The sequence below is a fragment of the Ambystoma mexicanum genome, chromosome 12 (genome assembly GCF_040938575.1).
Source record: "Ambystoma mexicanum isolate Mex_15411 chromosome 12, UKY_AmexF1_1, whole genome shotgun sequence".
Taxonomy (NCBI): Eukaryota; Metazoa; Chordata; class Amphibia; order Caudata; family Ambystomatidae; genus Ambystoma; species Ambystoma mexicanum.
This window is the reverse complement of record NC_090936.1, coordinates 1,141,329,472-1,141,344,650: the sequence shown is the minus strand read 5'-3', so window position 1 is coordinate 1,141,344,650 and position 15,179 is coordinate 1,141,329,472. Positions and strand designations below refer to the sequence as shown.

At 45.8% G+C, this 15,179-nt stretch overlaps 1 protein-coding gene across 2 annotated transcripts in view; it reads left to right on the top strand.

The window, feature by feature from the left end:
- Positions 1–15,179, top strand: part of NUP107 (nucleoporin 107) — a 790,450-nt gene that overhangs the window by 450,282 nt on the left and 324,989 nt on the right. For both annotated transcript variants that reach the window (XM_069629720.1, XM_069629721.1), the window contains one exon: positions 3,736–3,805. In XM_069629720.1, coding sequence (XP_069485821.1) covers positions 3,736–3,805 — 70 coding nt within the window. The remainder of the gene's footprint in view (positions 1–3,735; positions 3,806–15,179) is intronic.

Sequence of the window (15,179 nt, the reverse complement as noted above, 5' to 3'; positions counted from 1 at the left end):
TTGCATATGAAGGCACTCTAATATTACTGTCCAATCTCAAGAGGCATTTTAAGGGGAAAGAACGTTTAAGAAGCCTAAAGTATCCATACTGGCAAAGCTAGTTACTTTATTACTCCCTGAAAAATCATTTGATTGCAAGTAGGGAGTAAAATCTTCTCAGAGCCCTGTTTTGTAACCCTGACAAAGGAAGAGAAAATAACAGGGCACATAATACAGCCTATAGTGTTGCCCACCCTTCCTCACCACAGCCTACACAAAATTCAACAAGAACATTAATGAGGTTTCTTATGGGGAAGTTGAAGAAAGTTACATATATTTGCAGTTTAATAGTAGCAATGATCAGAGGTACATCAGATTGAATGCCTTCTTCTGTAACTAGAGACCCCTCTTCTGCAATTCACTGTTATCACTTAAACAAGATGCATGGGGATGCTCAAGGTTATAAACGCAGAAAACATGATTATATTGGAAAGCCCTGAACAGCTGAGCAGAAAGAAACCGAAGGTGCTGTTTCCTAGGCGGTTACTAGAGTTTCCTTTAGTTTAGCAAACAAACACATTTCCTTCACTGCACTGTACTGCCAGGCATAGTCCATACCCATTATCCCTTGCAGGCCAAGTAAATGATATTGCAATCTTGCTCTCCACCTATAGGGTAATGTTAGCAGTAAGTAGGCGACACTGAGCATGACATTTTCCTACTCAAAATTCTTAAAAGGCAAATTAGTATTTGAGTTTTATATTGCGTTGTAAAGGTACTGCTTCAAAGCCTGTGTGTGACATATATACAAAAGCATAGGAAGCATGGGATGAGGTTACACATCCAAGTAGCCTTCTTACTTGCAGCCAGTATCCGATATTTGAGCTGACAGTTCGGTCACATAGTGTGGATGACACTTTTGCTAAGGATCACGAGTAACAGAAATTCTGGTGCTTGATTGTTATTCATATTTCAACAAACATAAGACAGGTGGATGTAGGTACACGTCTGGTAACCTTTCACAGAGCCCACAGTAGGCCGAGTCAAGGTTGTCCGGTAATATCTAAATGTGGACATGGGCGGAAGTGGAATCATAAGGTACAAGTGTGGTAGTCAAGTATAGGAATCATGGGTGGGGAGGGAAGTTTCTTTGATTATGTGTGCAGGCATATCTTAGTTAGATCTTAGGTTCAAAGAGCTACTTTTTCATGCTGTTTTATGGTGTATTCTCTATTTCAGTTTTTTTAAGGCCACGCTTGCATAGTAGGGTAATGTAAATAGGCTGGACCAGAATATCAAGACTAGTTAGTACAATTTAGCTTTATTTTGAGAGAAAGCAAATGTCTGGTAACTGCTCTGGCTTTTACTATATTCATTCTTGAGAAGGTGGGAATTGTCTGTGTGCGCTGCTAAAATTCTTCTGAGCGGCACCCAGAAGGAAGCTGGGCAAGCGCACATGCGCACAGCTTAGAGGGAACACTGTTGAGGTCCTTGGATGATGCTTGAACTCTCTGGGACTCTTGCTCCAGGCTCAATACTTTGCACTTGGCCTGTCCCTTCTTTTTACATTTTAAACAAGAAATGTTCCTCGCTGGACAGAATACACTCATGGAAATGTGGCGATTGCTACCACATTTATAGCATTTAATCTCCTTGTTAATATTCCTTCTTTTGATTCCTCTCACTGCTACCACTTCTCCTTCTTGTCTGTCTCCTTTCATGGTCGACATGTACTTCTGAGTCTGCTCCATGCCTCTGGCAGTCTCTACTGCCACTTCTAGAGACACATCTTTGGTTAGTCTTTCCTGTATCTTCATGTTATTAGTCAACGTACTAACTGGTCCCGTATCAGTGAATCTGTTAACTGGCCAAACTCACATGTATGGCTCAGGGATCTTAAGGCCGCAATGATGTTCTCTACAGGCTCAGTAGGGTCTTGTATTCTTTGAAAAAATGTATGTCTCTCAAATGTTATGTTTTTCTTTGCCTCAAAATGAATTTCCAATTTCCTCTCAGCCAGAGTGTACTGGTCTACCTCCCCTTGACCACCTTGTGGTGGCTGTAGCAATCCATCATAGAGACTTCGACCCTCAGTACCTAGATTGTGCAAGAGTATCGCTTATTTTCTTGCAGTGGCAAATTTGTCCCCTCCAATTGCCACTAGGTATGTATCAAAGTCTTTTCCACCTGTCCCATCTTATTGGTGGGGCACCTGGTTCTGATAAGAAAGGTGGAGGCGGGCCATGCTTGCTGCAGCCAGTCTTTGAACTGTCTTAAGTACTAATATCAATGCAGTGTCTAGATCACGTCTAAAATATCCTCCCTATATAACTTGGAGGTATAGACCCAATCTATTTATTTATTCCTGCTCACAGCGTGAGTGCGTGCACATTGCACTTATCAATCTCTTCTTTACTTGCTACAATTCTCATTCGGCACCCGTCAGTGCCGTAGAAATGTTTATTTACTTATAAGCCCGAGTGGCGGTTGGGCTTGTTTTTCCCAGTGACGGGGTTGTGCTGAGGGAGGCGCGAGTTGTACGTGTGCTCTAGTGTACTCAGCGCTGTGAGTGGACTGCCCCCTTCCGTATTGGCCTGCTTTCTTCCCCACTCTCCCTCTGCCCCTCCTCACCTGGAAGGCATCACGAACGACGTGAGGTGGGGTGGGCGGGTCCTTCTGCGCTCCTTAACTCAGTCATGGAACTTTGTTGGGAAGAGTGCCCCGTTGCGGGGCCAGGTGGCGCCTCTTACTGTGCTCCCTCCACTGCTTCTCCAGGGAGGACAGGAGGCTCCGGAGCACACCGGTGGCCCCTCTCACGTTAGCAGGTGCGCGAATGTCCTGCTGCGGGGCTCTTCCCTGCTGCGGGCTCGCCTTTCTCCTCGTCGCCAATGTAAAGATTCGCTTACACAGTGAGTGAAGATTTAACTTTTAAGTTTATAACGGTAAGCCCGCCGGAACAACCACTCCCTCTGCCCCTTTCCCCCAACTGTCGCTGCCGTCACGCGAACCTCGCTGCCTAGAACAGTCACAAAGAGAAGATGGTTCGCGTGACGGGGCGTTCACAAGCAACCACAATCTCTACACTCACCTTATGTGGAGTGCTGAGGGGTTCGCCCAGGCCTAATGCATGTGTGCCTTCAAGGAGCCTTCTCCGAAGCACCTGGCCCTTTGTCCCACCAAAGAATGTTACTTACATTAAGAACAAAGTTCCCCTAGATAGAGCAGTAAGAAGGAATGCGTGGAAAAAGGCTCCCTTCATTCAGGAGAACAAGAAAAAGGTCCAGAAGTCCAGCAAAGGGTTCTGGGGGTATCACTGGGAGAGGGGATTAAGCATGAAATTGATAAATCTTCTTAGCTTCCAACACAGCATGTGTGGTTCAGGTCTATACTAAGAGTTGGAGTCCTGTGTTCCCAAGTGAGTCTTCTACTCATGGTGCACTTTTGCAAAGCTTCCTAACAGGCTGCACTTGTGATCGCAGCCTTTTGCTCTTCGGTAATGCCCTAGCTATACCTGGGGCCATTACCCCAGGATGTCGGGCATTTAATACATGGTACAGCCCTTGCCCAGTGGCGGTATTGCCTAAATATGTATGCTCATTTTTTTCCTCTAATAATAAAATGTCGATCCCTCTATACCGTAGATGGATCCTTTAACCACTGCCATAAACTGTAGTCCCTCCGTCTGGTTTGGAGAAATGTGTTTATCACATGGTAATATTTTCTTGCATTCTAAGGAAGCTGCCCCCTGTCTTTCAGAGAGTTTTGGAAGAGAATAAGGAACACTACCATGTAATCCAGAAATGTATAATCCTGGGAGACGTGGATGGTAAGCTTGGTTTTGCTTAATTCATGTTTTTTTTTCTATATATTTATAATTATTCAAATGTTTCTGCTTGAGTTTGTTACATTTCTGATCTTGTTGCTACCTTTTAAAAAAAATGAAATACTATGGCATTTAACGTTATTGTGTGCATTACATTTGTACCTTGAATGATTTTCAAACATGTTGTTTTCCTGTGTGGCAACAATGGCTAGTTTGTGAGAATGGCTGCATTAACATTATTTAAACCATCCGTTTAGGGAGCTTCACATCGTTGCCCTTGCATTGGACTACCTTGACCTTTGTATGGCATCCTGGCCTTTTAAAGTGAGCCCTGGCCTGCTAAGATTGGTTTAGTTAAATTTGGTTTTACTGTACGGCAAAGGTACCATGTTAAGGCAAAAATAGGTATAGGGCACATAAAAAGCCAATTTTGGAACCTTGCGCTTGCAGGAAGGTAATGATACTGATGGGAAGGTGGCAGGTGACCGGAGGGTGAGTGCCTTGCCCTGGCACTACACGGTACGACAATGCTAAAGTAAGTTTCCTAGTCTCACTGCAGCAACACAATAATCAATCGGGTGCTGCTTAAGTTGTAGGTTTATTGCACAGTTCAACGAACAGCCTGACACGCGTTTCGAGCAGTCCTTGCTCTTCCTCTGAGGCTGATATAGAACATATAAATTAAATTATAAAAAATGTAGGACAAATTGGGTTACAAACCATAAGCAAACAATAAGGTAATTTACATTCCAAGTAATGAATTCAACAAATTGAATTGGGTCATGTGGTATGCCACACGTGTTACATGTGTACAGTATCACATGGATGGTTCGGTAAATGATGGGTAGACGCCCCGGCCGGTATTACAACCCAAAATTCAAAAGAACGTTTTCCGTTAGGCGTTATATAGGATCAATTTTGTGTTATCAAATGCAAAGAAAGCAGTTTTTGTGGTTCACAAAACATCAACCATAATTCATGAGGGTACAATTAATCATGAGTTAACAATTGAGCATCCATTTTGTGACAGAAAGATGTAATAAATACTGTGATATGGCCCGTAGCACAGTTCATGCTGTACCCGATTAGGTGAGACAGGAGGACCATATGCAAAAGGAGAGCGGGGAGGGAAGAAACAAAGCAGTGACACTATAATTAGTCCTCCATTTGGAGTGGTTTGAGAGCCAAGGGTCAGTGCCTGCAAGTAGACATATATTCAGGTTGAATTATTGATAAAATACCTTATAGGTGAGGACGCGTTATCGCGGTCTTAGCAGGTAAGTAATGAAATTGCTGCCGAATAAAAAGGGGCTTCTATTAGTAGGCAAGTATGTACAATTGGTTCTATAACTAATGTAAACCAACCAATTTGGCGAAACATAGCGTGTAATTGTTGTGTGCAGAAAAAAAAATTAATGGGTACCTGAATTTACAATTCTTCGCAGTTGCGGAAGGAAAGGTGCGGAGACCCTCCGTGCTTGACATGTCAAGATCATATGTTGCGTGATATGGACCAGGCAGATTCCAGTAGGAGAGAACCGGAATTGAGGTTAAGGGGAGAGAAACAAATAGAAACGGAAAAGAAAAACCAGATTTCAGGATTACTGCTTGTCCGCGTCTCTGGGCATTTCGCAACGCTGCTAATTATGAAGAGGCTCTATTAGCGCTCTCCTGTCAGTGAGCGGTGGTCTAAGGGACCATCCTGAAAGTGCTCACCTCGGGGGTCTGCTGGGCAGCGTAGTTGGTTCCTACGCGACCAGCAGTCTGCTTGTGATTAAATACGGTCATGTGTATTGGACTTAGTTACGGCCGCCGGCAAAGAAGAGTTTGCACGACGGCTATCTTGGAAGGGGTTCCAAGCCTGTTAATGAAGCTTGATTTTCAATAGCCATATGTAGAGAGCTCCGGTTTATATATGTTGATGAGACTGATCAACAGTTGCTGTTTGAATTGTATGTGTGTATTTTGTATTTATTGATTTATAGAGCGCCTTACACCAAAGCGATGTACATTGGAACAACTTAATACATAAAAACATATCAATATAACGGTGGAAGCAAAATTACAATATGAATCAATCAACAAAACAGTGAGAAGAGCAATTAACTGCAGGAAATAGGGAGAATAGTGGAGTAGGACTGGGTGGGGGGAGGGTTGGTGATTAGGAGGAGGGAAGGGGAAGGGTGAGAGTGGGGAAGCAGGGGAGGAGAGGGAGAAAGTCAAGGGGAAAGAAAAAGGAGGGAGGGGATGCAGAAGGGGGAAGGGGTTTCAAGGAGGAGAATGGAGGAGGAGAGATTTAAGGGAAGTGCGGAATGAGGTGAAGGTGGGAGTAGAGCGGATTGCAAGAGGAAGGGAGTTCCAGTGCAGAGGCGCTAGGAGCAGAAACAGGAGGAGACACAGGGGGACGGAGGTACAGTGAGAAGGAAATGGTCAGCGGACCGAAGGGCGAGTATGAAAGAGTGAAGGGAGGAGAGATAAGGGGGAGCGAGACTATGGAGAGATTTGAAGACAAGGCAGAGAAGGTGAAATTTAAGTTGGGAGTGAAATGGAAGCCAGCCAAGGGAAGAGAGGGAAGTAGAGATGGAGTCGCGGGTGGTAAGGAGACAAGGGTACGAACAGCAGAGGGGTAGATGGATTTGAGGGGGGCAAGAGGAGAAGTAGGTAGTCCAAAGAGTAGGGATGAGCAGTAGAAGAGGCGGGAGAAGATGAGGGAGGAGATTAAGAGTTTGGTAACATGGAAGGTGCGAGAGGGATGGATTTTACGAATATTGAAGAGAGTGGTAGCGACAGGTGTGAGAAGTGAGAGAAATATGTTGGGAGAAGGAGAGAGGAGTCAAAGTGAACGCCTAAATTACGAGCATGGAGAGATTAGAGGGAGGAAAGTGAATGAATGGGGGAGGAGAGGAAGGGGCAAGAGGGTTGGAGGGAAAGAATACGACTTCGGTCTTGTCAGTGTTAAGGGAGAGAAAGCAGGAAGACATCCAGTTCTTTATGGCAGTAAGGCAGGAAGAAAGTTTTTGGTGAAGGTCAGTTGAGAAGGAGGAGAAAGAGGAAGAGTTGAGTGTCGTCGGCATAGAAATGGTGGGAGATGCCAAACGAGGAGATAACGGGGGTAAGGAGGGAGGTGTAAAGAGAGAAGAGGAAAAGACCAAGCACCAAATCTTGGGATAAGCCGTATTCAAGAGGATGGGTAGGAGAGGACCGGCCAGCTCAGGAGACAGTAAAAGAGCGGGAAGAGAGGTAAGAGGATAACCAGTTGAGAACAGAGCCTTTGAACCCAAAGGAGGAAAGAGTGTGGAGAAGGAGGGGATGATCGACAGTGTCAAAGGCAGCGGAGAGATCGAGGAGCATACGGATAGAGGATTGCTTGGAATGTCGACCAGAGAGGAGGAGGAGGGAGTTAAGGATATGGGTGAGAGCAGTTTCAGAAGAGTGTTTGGGAAGGAAGCCAGATTGGGAGGGGGGTAGGAGAGGGAAATTAGTGACAAAGGATGAGAGCTGAGAGTAGGCGAGGCGCTCGAAAAGCCTGCAGAGGAATGGAAGAAGAGAGATAGGTCGGAAGTTGGAGGTGAGAAGGGGATCAGCAGAAGGTTTCTTCAGAATAGAAATGATCGTGGCATGCTTGAAAGCAGAGGGAAAGGTTGCTGAGGAGAGACAGATGTTGAAGGAGGTGAGGTAGGGGATAAGAAGAGGGTAAATCTTAGGGATAAGAAGGTAAGGGAGAGGGTCAGTTGGGGCAGACGTGGGGTGGGCTTTGGTGAGGAGGGTGGAGACTTCAGAAGGGGAGATGGGTGAGAAGTTGGACATGCAGGATGGGGGGGGGAGAGGGGAAATCTGAGGAGGAGTTGATTTTTTTTGCCGAAGGGTAAGAATCTTGGAGGAGAAGAAGTTAGCGAAGTCAGAAGGAGAGAGTGTAGAATTAGAGGAGGGATCAGGAGTGGGGGGGAGAGAGAAGTCGAGAGAGAGTTTGGAAGATACGGCGAGGGTGAGTGGCTTGAGATTGGAGTAGGTTAGAGTAGTAGGAGGATTTAGCCGGGGCAAGACAAGAGTCGTAGAGTGTGTGGTAAGAGAAATAGGAGGTTTGGTTGGAAAGCGAGGGAGTTTTGAGCCAGAGTCTCTCCAGACGTCGGAGAAGGCGCCGTATAGAGAGGAGTTGAGGAGTGAGCCAAGGTTGAGAGGGTTTCTGGGTTGGGCAGAAGAGAGCAAGGGGGTAAAGTCGATCAAGGGTGGAGGAAATAGAAGAGGAAAGGGAGGATAGAGCATCATTTGCTGATAATAAGGAGAAGTCTTGGAGAGAGGGAAGAGAAAAAGAGCAAGTGTCAATAAAGAGGGTAGGGTCGAAGTTGCGAAAGTCACGCCGTGAGTAGATTGGAGGAGAGGGGTTAGCAGCGGAGGAGTGTGGGAGGGGAGAAAGGGAGAAGGAAAGTAAGGCATGATCGGAGAGATAGACAGGAAGAGTAGAGACTGGGGAAGAGGGGTATGAAGAATTGAAGATGAGCTCAAGGGTGGAGTCAGAGGAGTGAGTGGGGGAGGTAGGAAGGGGGGGGAAAGGAGGTAGGAGTCAAGGATAGAGAAGAGGGGAGGATTGAGGGGGAGAAGGAAGGTGGAGATTAAAATCGCCAAGCACAGATAGAGGGGACAGGGAGGGAGAGATAAGCGAGAGGAGGTGATCAAGGTCTTCATAGAAGGAAGAAAGAGGGCCAGGGGCACGATAGATGATAAGAAAGGGAATAGGGTGAGGAGAAAAATTTGTAAAGGAATTCAAAGGAAGGGAAAGAAGGAAGAGATGTGAGGAGCAGGAGATGTACTTGGGGTGGTAGAGGAGGCCAACGCCTCTGCCACGGCCAGTAGCACGAGGGTTATGAGAGGAGGACGACGAGGAGGACGAAGAGGTGGTTAGGGAAGTGGGGACAGAAGTGTTATGGGGGTATCCAGGTTTCAGTTATACATAGGAAATGAAAGTTGAGACGAAAGAATAAGTCAAGAACTGCTGCAGTTTTGTTGCAGATGGATCTGGCGTTCCAGAGTGCCATGATCATGAGGCTGGGGTGACGAGCAGTAGGGGGGGTAAAGAAGATTAAGATGGTGAGAGAGGGTAGGTGTGTGACGGGAGGAGTGTGGGAGGGGATAGAAGAGAGGGCTGGGCATTAGGAGGGAAAAGGAGAGTAGGAGGGAGGGGAGAAGGTAGGAGGGGCGAGAGAGGGGGGGGAGGGAAGAAAGGGTGGTGAAAAGGAGATTTGGTAGATCGCATAACAGAGGGTTCAGAGATAAGTGGAGTAAAGAAGGTCCGTAGCTGTAGAGACTTGTGATGGCGAGGACAGAGACCAGTGTAGCAGTTTCTAGTAGGGACAGTACTCTATGGACACACTTGAGGGATGGGGAGAGGATAACAGCTGGGGCTGAGCAGCAGAAGGTGATAAGTGTGAAACTTGCTGGGACTGGGTTAAGGACTTATAAGAGGAAGGGGGAACGAGTAGCAGCAGACCAGGAGCAGAATGTATGTGAGATGTTAAACCTAGAGTTCCAAGTGATTTGTACGCTTGCACCCATTATTGGCTACAGTTATTTAGGAATTTGCATAATAATACACGGGGCGTCGTGGTGCTAACGGAATGAGATAAACATGGCTGCTTTCTAATTCATGAATATTGCACCTCACGACTTGTGCAATATATTGAGGACACTGCCATGGTCTTCGTGCGGTTATTTTAACCATATGATTAAGTGTTTAATCTAATTGTATGTGCCTGGTCGTGTCACGTGTATTTTATGGAGGAGTCAGATTAGACAACTTCATTCTAAATAGTGAGTAATGCCAAGTGGCTAACATATTAGGAGGCTTAGGTCTAAATGGTGAATGCTATTGAGTAGCTAACATGCTTGCTGGCAGGAAATCCACTGAACCAGGCAGAAAAACGGAAGCTTCAGAGCGTCACATATTGTAACCCGTAATTGGGCAGTTTCAGCTCATGAACACTGACAAACATCTAACTGGCATCCTCAACAACCATTATGTGCACCTGCGCCCCGTCCCCCGCCCCCTCCCAACTCTTCATGTTTTCCCAGGTGGCCGTCTGTGGCGAGTTCCAGTCATTTGCCCCACATAATGATTTAAAATGTCAGTTTGCATCTCAAATTGAATAGAGTTTAACACCTTTGTTCAGGATGTTCATTATTGAGTTGATTTTGTATTTCGATATGCATGCATCCTTTTACTATTGAGGCAGTGTGGAGAGTCATCAGGCTCATGAGTGGTTTGGCGCATATCATGGTGAAGCCACAGGGGTCAATGCAAATGTTGGTGGGGGCCCATCTTTTGTTAGCCCTGTTCCACTGATCTGTTGTAATGTATAATGGTGGGAGTGAGTTACATTGCATGTTAGTTTGATACCCTGGCCTTTGGTGTCTCCACTTTGGGTTTAATTGAAGTGCTCATTGATATTCTATATGATATTGCCTCCCCCGTTTTTTTCTCTCCCCCTCCCCCTTTTTGGAATTGCCTGGTTCCTGGCTAGAAGGATTTCAAAAATGGGTGTCCTTATGCATGCATTGCTTCCATTTGGCTAATGTTGCTGCTTTGGTTTCGGGTTGTCTGGGCATCTCCTAGATGGCCTATCTGTATTTGTAGGTTGATAATGCTTCCACGAATTCGCCAACAGGCCTGTAACATGTGGGTATATTGCTGATTGTGTATATGGCAATGGGTGGATTTGGAATGTTTCTGTTGTATGGGTTTGAGCTTGGGCTCTGGTGTGTGTTTGACTCTTGTGTGAGTGCAATTTACCCGTGTGTATTGGTTTTTGCAGCTTCTGAACCTGCAATTTGCATGCTTGCGTGCATGCACGTCGATTTATTAATGTTGATGGGTCTTTGATGATCTGTCAATATTTCTTATGGCCAGCTGATTGACTTTCCAGTGTGTGGGTGGTGGGAGACTGTTTGTTCGTGAGATTTTCATGTGAGCTGGTTGGATGCCCATTCGATGCCCATTCGATGCCTGGAGTGTGAATGGTGTCCTTTTTCCTCCGATATTCGGTAATGAGGGCCGGGGGGCTGGTGGGTGCTGTAGTGGGGTTGTACTTGTGTTGTGCTGAATAGGTGGTGTTTGAACAACTTGTATAGGGATTGTGGCCCAATACATAGAGATGTTTGGGTGGAGTGAGAAGCATTTCCATTGTATAACTTGGGGTGTTCTGTAGCATTGGGAGTAAGCTGGGTGGGAAGTGATGGGGTTTGTGTTCAAAAGGTTAAGATTGGGTTCATGTTTGATGGGGAGGGGGTCGGGACTTGGGACTTTGGTATGAGTTTTGTTTATTACTACTTGGGTTTGTGGTTGCTGCTAACAGGCTGCATCTGTTTCAGCGGGTGTGGGTTGGGTGTTTTGGGAGGGGGTGTGTGTGTATTTTGCCTTGTTCTCTTCAGTTGTTTATGGTTGCTTGGGTTGTCGGGTGGGAAAATTGTACAGTGAACATGGTGGGTGAGAATTTGAGGTTGGTGACTTGGAACGTCAATGGATTGAATAATGTCAAGAAAAGAATGAAAATCTTGCGCTTCTTAGATGATCTCAAGGGTGCTGTGTGTCTCCTGCAGGAGACTCACTTGGCAAAGGGTGAATTTGAGAAATTGAAGAAAGGTTGGGTGGGGCAGGTCTATGGTGCCTCATTTAATACCAAATCGAGGGGTGTGGTGGTTTTGTTCAGGAAGAATGTCCCGATCAGGGTTTTGAAGGAGGTGTCTGACAAAGAGGGGAGAATAATTGCTCTGCTACTTGATTTGCAGGGTCTTGAGGTGTCCTTGTGTAATATTTATGCGCCATCAGTGGATGACGGTTCCTTCTTCAGAAAGGTGGTGCAAATATTGCAGGATTTGGGATCCAGGAATGTTGTGTTGGGTGGAGATTTTAATATTGTTTTGGATGAGTCTGCGGATAGGAGTGGAAGTCGTTATAGGGGTGGTGCGGACCAACAACATTTGGCCTTGGCGGATTTGCTGTTGGAACATAATTTGCAAGACTGTTGGAGACTGGAACATCCTTTGGATAGGGAGTACAATTTTTACTCGGGTGCACATTCGGTCTATTCGAGAATAGATATGTTTTTGACTGCTGGTCAGATGACGGAGTTTTGTGAGACGTGTGATATTGGTAGCATACTTTTGACGGATCATGCGCATGTGGTTTTGCAATTGCGGCTGCGATATGCACTGACTGTGCATACATTTTGGAGGATGAATGTATCATTGCTGCAGAAAGATGATGTGTTGGAGACATTGAGGAAGGAAGTGGACTGTTTTGTGGAGTGTAATCCTGATGGAGTGATGTGTCCCAGTGTTGTCTGGGAGGCTTTGAAATGTACGATACGGGGCCATTTAATTGGTGTATCGAGTGGGCTGAGGAAAAAGAGCGTTGAAAGGGAGGCATTGTTGGAGACTAAACTTACCGAATTGTCAAGGAGAGTGATGGTGGATCCCGTTTGTGGAGAGGCGGTGGGCGAACTTAAAAGGGTAAGGGGAGAATTGACCTCACTCATTGATGAATGTAATGATTGGAGTAACTTCTATTTGAAATGTGCGTATTATGAGAAGGGTGAAAAATGCGACAGGTGGTTGGCTTATAGGCGGAGGAAGCGGGAGGCGGAGCGGTCTATTCCGTCGATTTGTATGCATGACGGCAGTATAAGTTATCATCCGTGTGAGATAAACAACATTTTTGGAGACTTTTATGAAGAACTTTAAAAGAATGAGTCGGAGGTATCAGGTGAGGGTACAGAATTTCTGGATAAGGTGGGCCTATCTAGGATTAATGTGGATGATTCAGAGTTGTTGGAGGAGGATTTTTCATTGGATGAGGTTAGGATGGCGATTGGTAAGTTGAATGCTGGGAAGGCCCCAGGACCGGATGGGTTCCCGGCGGAGTTTTATAAGATGCTGCCGGATTGGGCTTTACGATTGTTGCTAGATATGTATGTGGAGTCGTTGACCATCGGATTACTTCCTGAGACTAATCCACCTGCTCTGATATCGGTTTTCTTGAAAAGAGGGAGGGATGTTACTCTGCCTTCGAGTTATAGGCCCATTAGTCTTGTTAATGTTGATAATAAGATTCTGGCGAAAATGCTGGCTTGCAGGTTGGAGCGTCTGCTTCCGTCCGTGATACATGTGGATCAATCTGGTTTTGTGAAGGGTAGGAAGACCTCCAGTAACATTAGGAAGATTTTGAGTATTGTATCGAAAGCGAGTGGTCAGGAGGAGGATAGTGCTGTTTTGTCATTGGATGTGGAGAAAGCGTTTGATAGTGAATTGGGAATTCCTCTACGCGGTGTTGGGCAATATGGGTTTTGGTATGAGGTTTATTTCATGGATCAGGTTGCTCTATAGTGAGCCGACTGCAGAGGTGGTCACCAATGGTATGAGGTCGGGGAGGATTAAAATGGAGAGAGGTACGAGGCAGGGGTGCCCTCTGTCACCTCTTCTGTTTGTGTTGGCTTTGGAACCACTGGCCGAGTTTCGGGAGGGCGGAGGACGTGGTTGGTCATTCGTGCTGGGGGATAGCGCAGAATATTTGGCTGTTTGCGGATGACATGCTCTTAGTCCTTAGCGATCTTAAGAAATGTATACCGGCATTGATGGATGTTATGGCAGAGTTTCATCATTGTTCTGGATACAAAATTAATTGGATGAAATCAGAGATTATGCCTTTGACACATTCTATTGATAGGTTTGTGGTGGACTTGGGCTTCAGGTGGTGTCCAGATAAATTGCTGTACTTGGGGGGGGGGGGGGGGGGGGGGGGTTTGTCTTACTCCGGAGATAGGGGACATGGTTAAGGAAACTGCGCGGGTCATGTGTAGTGGTTTGCGGACGGACCTTGAGAGATGGAGTCTTTTGAATCTTTCTTTGTGGGGGTAAGGTGAATGCCTTAAAGATGATATCTAACCCAAGAATTACTTATGTTTTGAGTATGGTCCCTTTGATGTTCCTGAGACTTTTTGGAGAGAGTTGGACAGGATGCTGCAGGAGTTCTTGTGGGATAGGAAGCTCCTGAGGTTGAAGTTGTGGAAGTTACAATTGCCATTGCATAGGGGTGGTCTTGGGGTGCCGAATTTCAGGGCATACCACCTGGCTTTCTTTTCAGAATTTTTGGTTCCATTTGTGGAGGACTTGCAGGATGTCTGGGTAGAGGCTGAAACCAGTTTCCATGGGCCTCTTACTCCAAGAGCTGTGTTGACTTCTGTCTCTAGACAGAGTTGTGGACATGATTTGCTGATGGATAACATGAGGAGCGCCTGGAAGTGCTTGTGTCGTTATTTGAAGGTGGACGCTTTGAGGGAGCCCGGTGCCTCGGTGTGGCTAAATCCTGCTATCAAAATAGATGGCAAGGTGGTCTTTTGGGCAGATTGGTTTCTGGGTGGGGTGAGGTGGGTTGCTGATCTGTTTACAAATGGTCGTTGGATGAATGCAAGGGAATTGTAGCAACAATATGGTATTGAAAACTTTAGACCCTCTGATTTTGTGAAGCTTAAACATGCGATTGGAGTTGTGGATTTGGAGAGGGAAATTGCATTGGGTATGTTTGCAAGGAATTTGGTGGGTTCGGGTGGGAGACTGGCCAGTCGCCTGTATAAAGCATTTGTGTCGTGTTATCAGGGGAATGATTCTTTAAGAGAGGAATGGGGCAGGAGAATCGGATTGGATATCACAGAGGGCTTATGGCAAAACATGTGTATGAATGTGAAGTTGTGCTCGCTGGGACTCACGGAAAGATCGAGACAGATTCAAATTCTTAATCGAATTTATTGGACGCCTGAGAGAATGTGTCACAGATGGAGAGTGCAGATTGTTGGAGATGTTCATGTGAGATTGGTACGATGGAACATCTGCTATGGGATTGTAGGCTGGTGAGACTGTTTTGGGGTGAGATTGGACGTGTGTGTGATGAAGTGATTGTTGGTCTCCCGGTCTTGGATTTTAGTGTGATCATATTGGGGAGTGATGAGTCTTTGGATGATCTCACTCAAAGTGAGAAGAAGTGGTTGTTCAGAGGAGCGATGACTGGTAAAAGAAATATATTGAGGAACTGGAAGAATGCTTTGACATTGAATGTGGAGACGTGGTTGTCTGAGATGCATGAATTGGCAAATATGGAGAGACTGATGTATAGGAGACTTGGTAAATTGGCTTTGTTTGAGAAAATATGGGGTAGATTTTTGCAGTTTTAAATTGACATTATAGTTGTTGGGTGGGGGCGGTAATTGAGAGATGTATTTGAGATGTTGGGGATTTAGGGTATTGTATTTCCCCAGCATGGGGTCTGGCATGGATTCACATGCTCATGAATATTCCCCGTCGTCTGGCTGGGAATCCTCGGTAAAGAAAAATC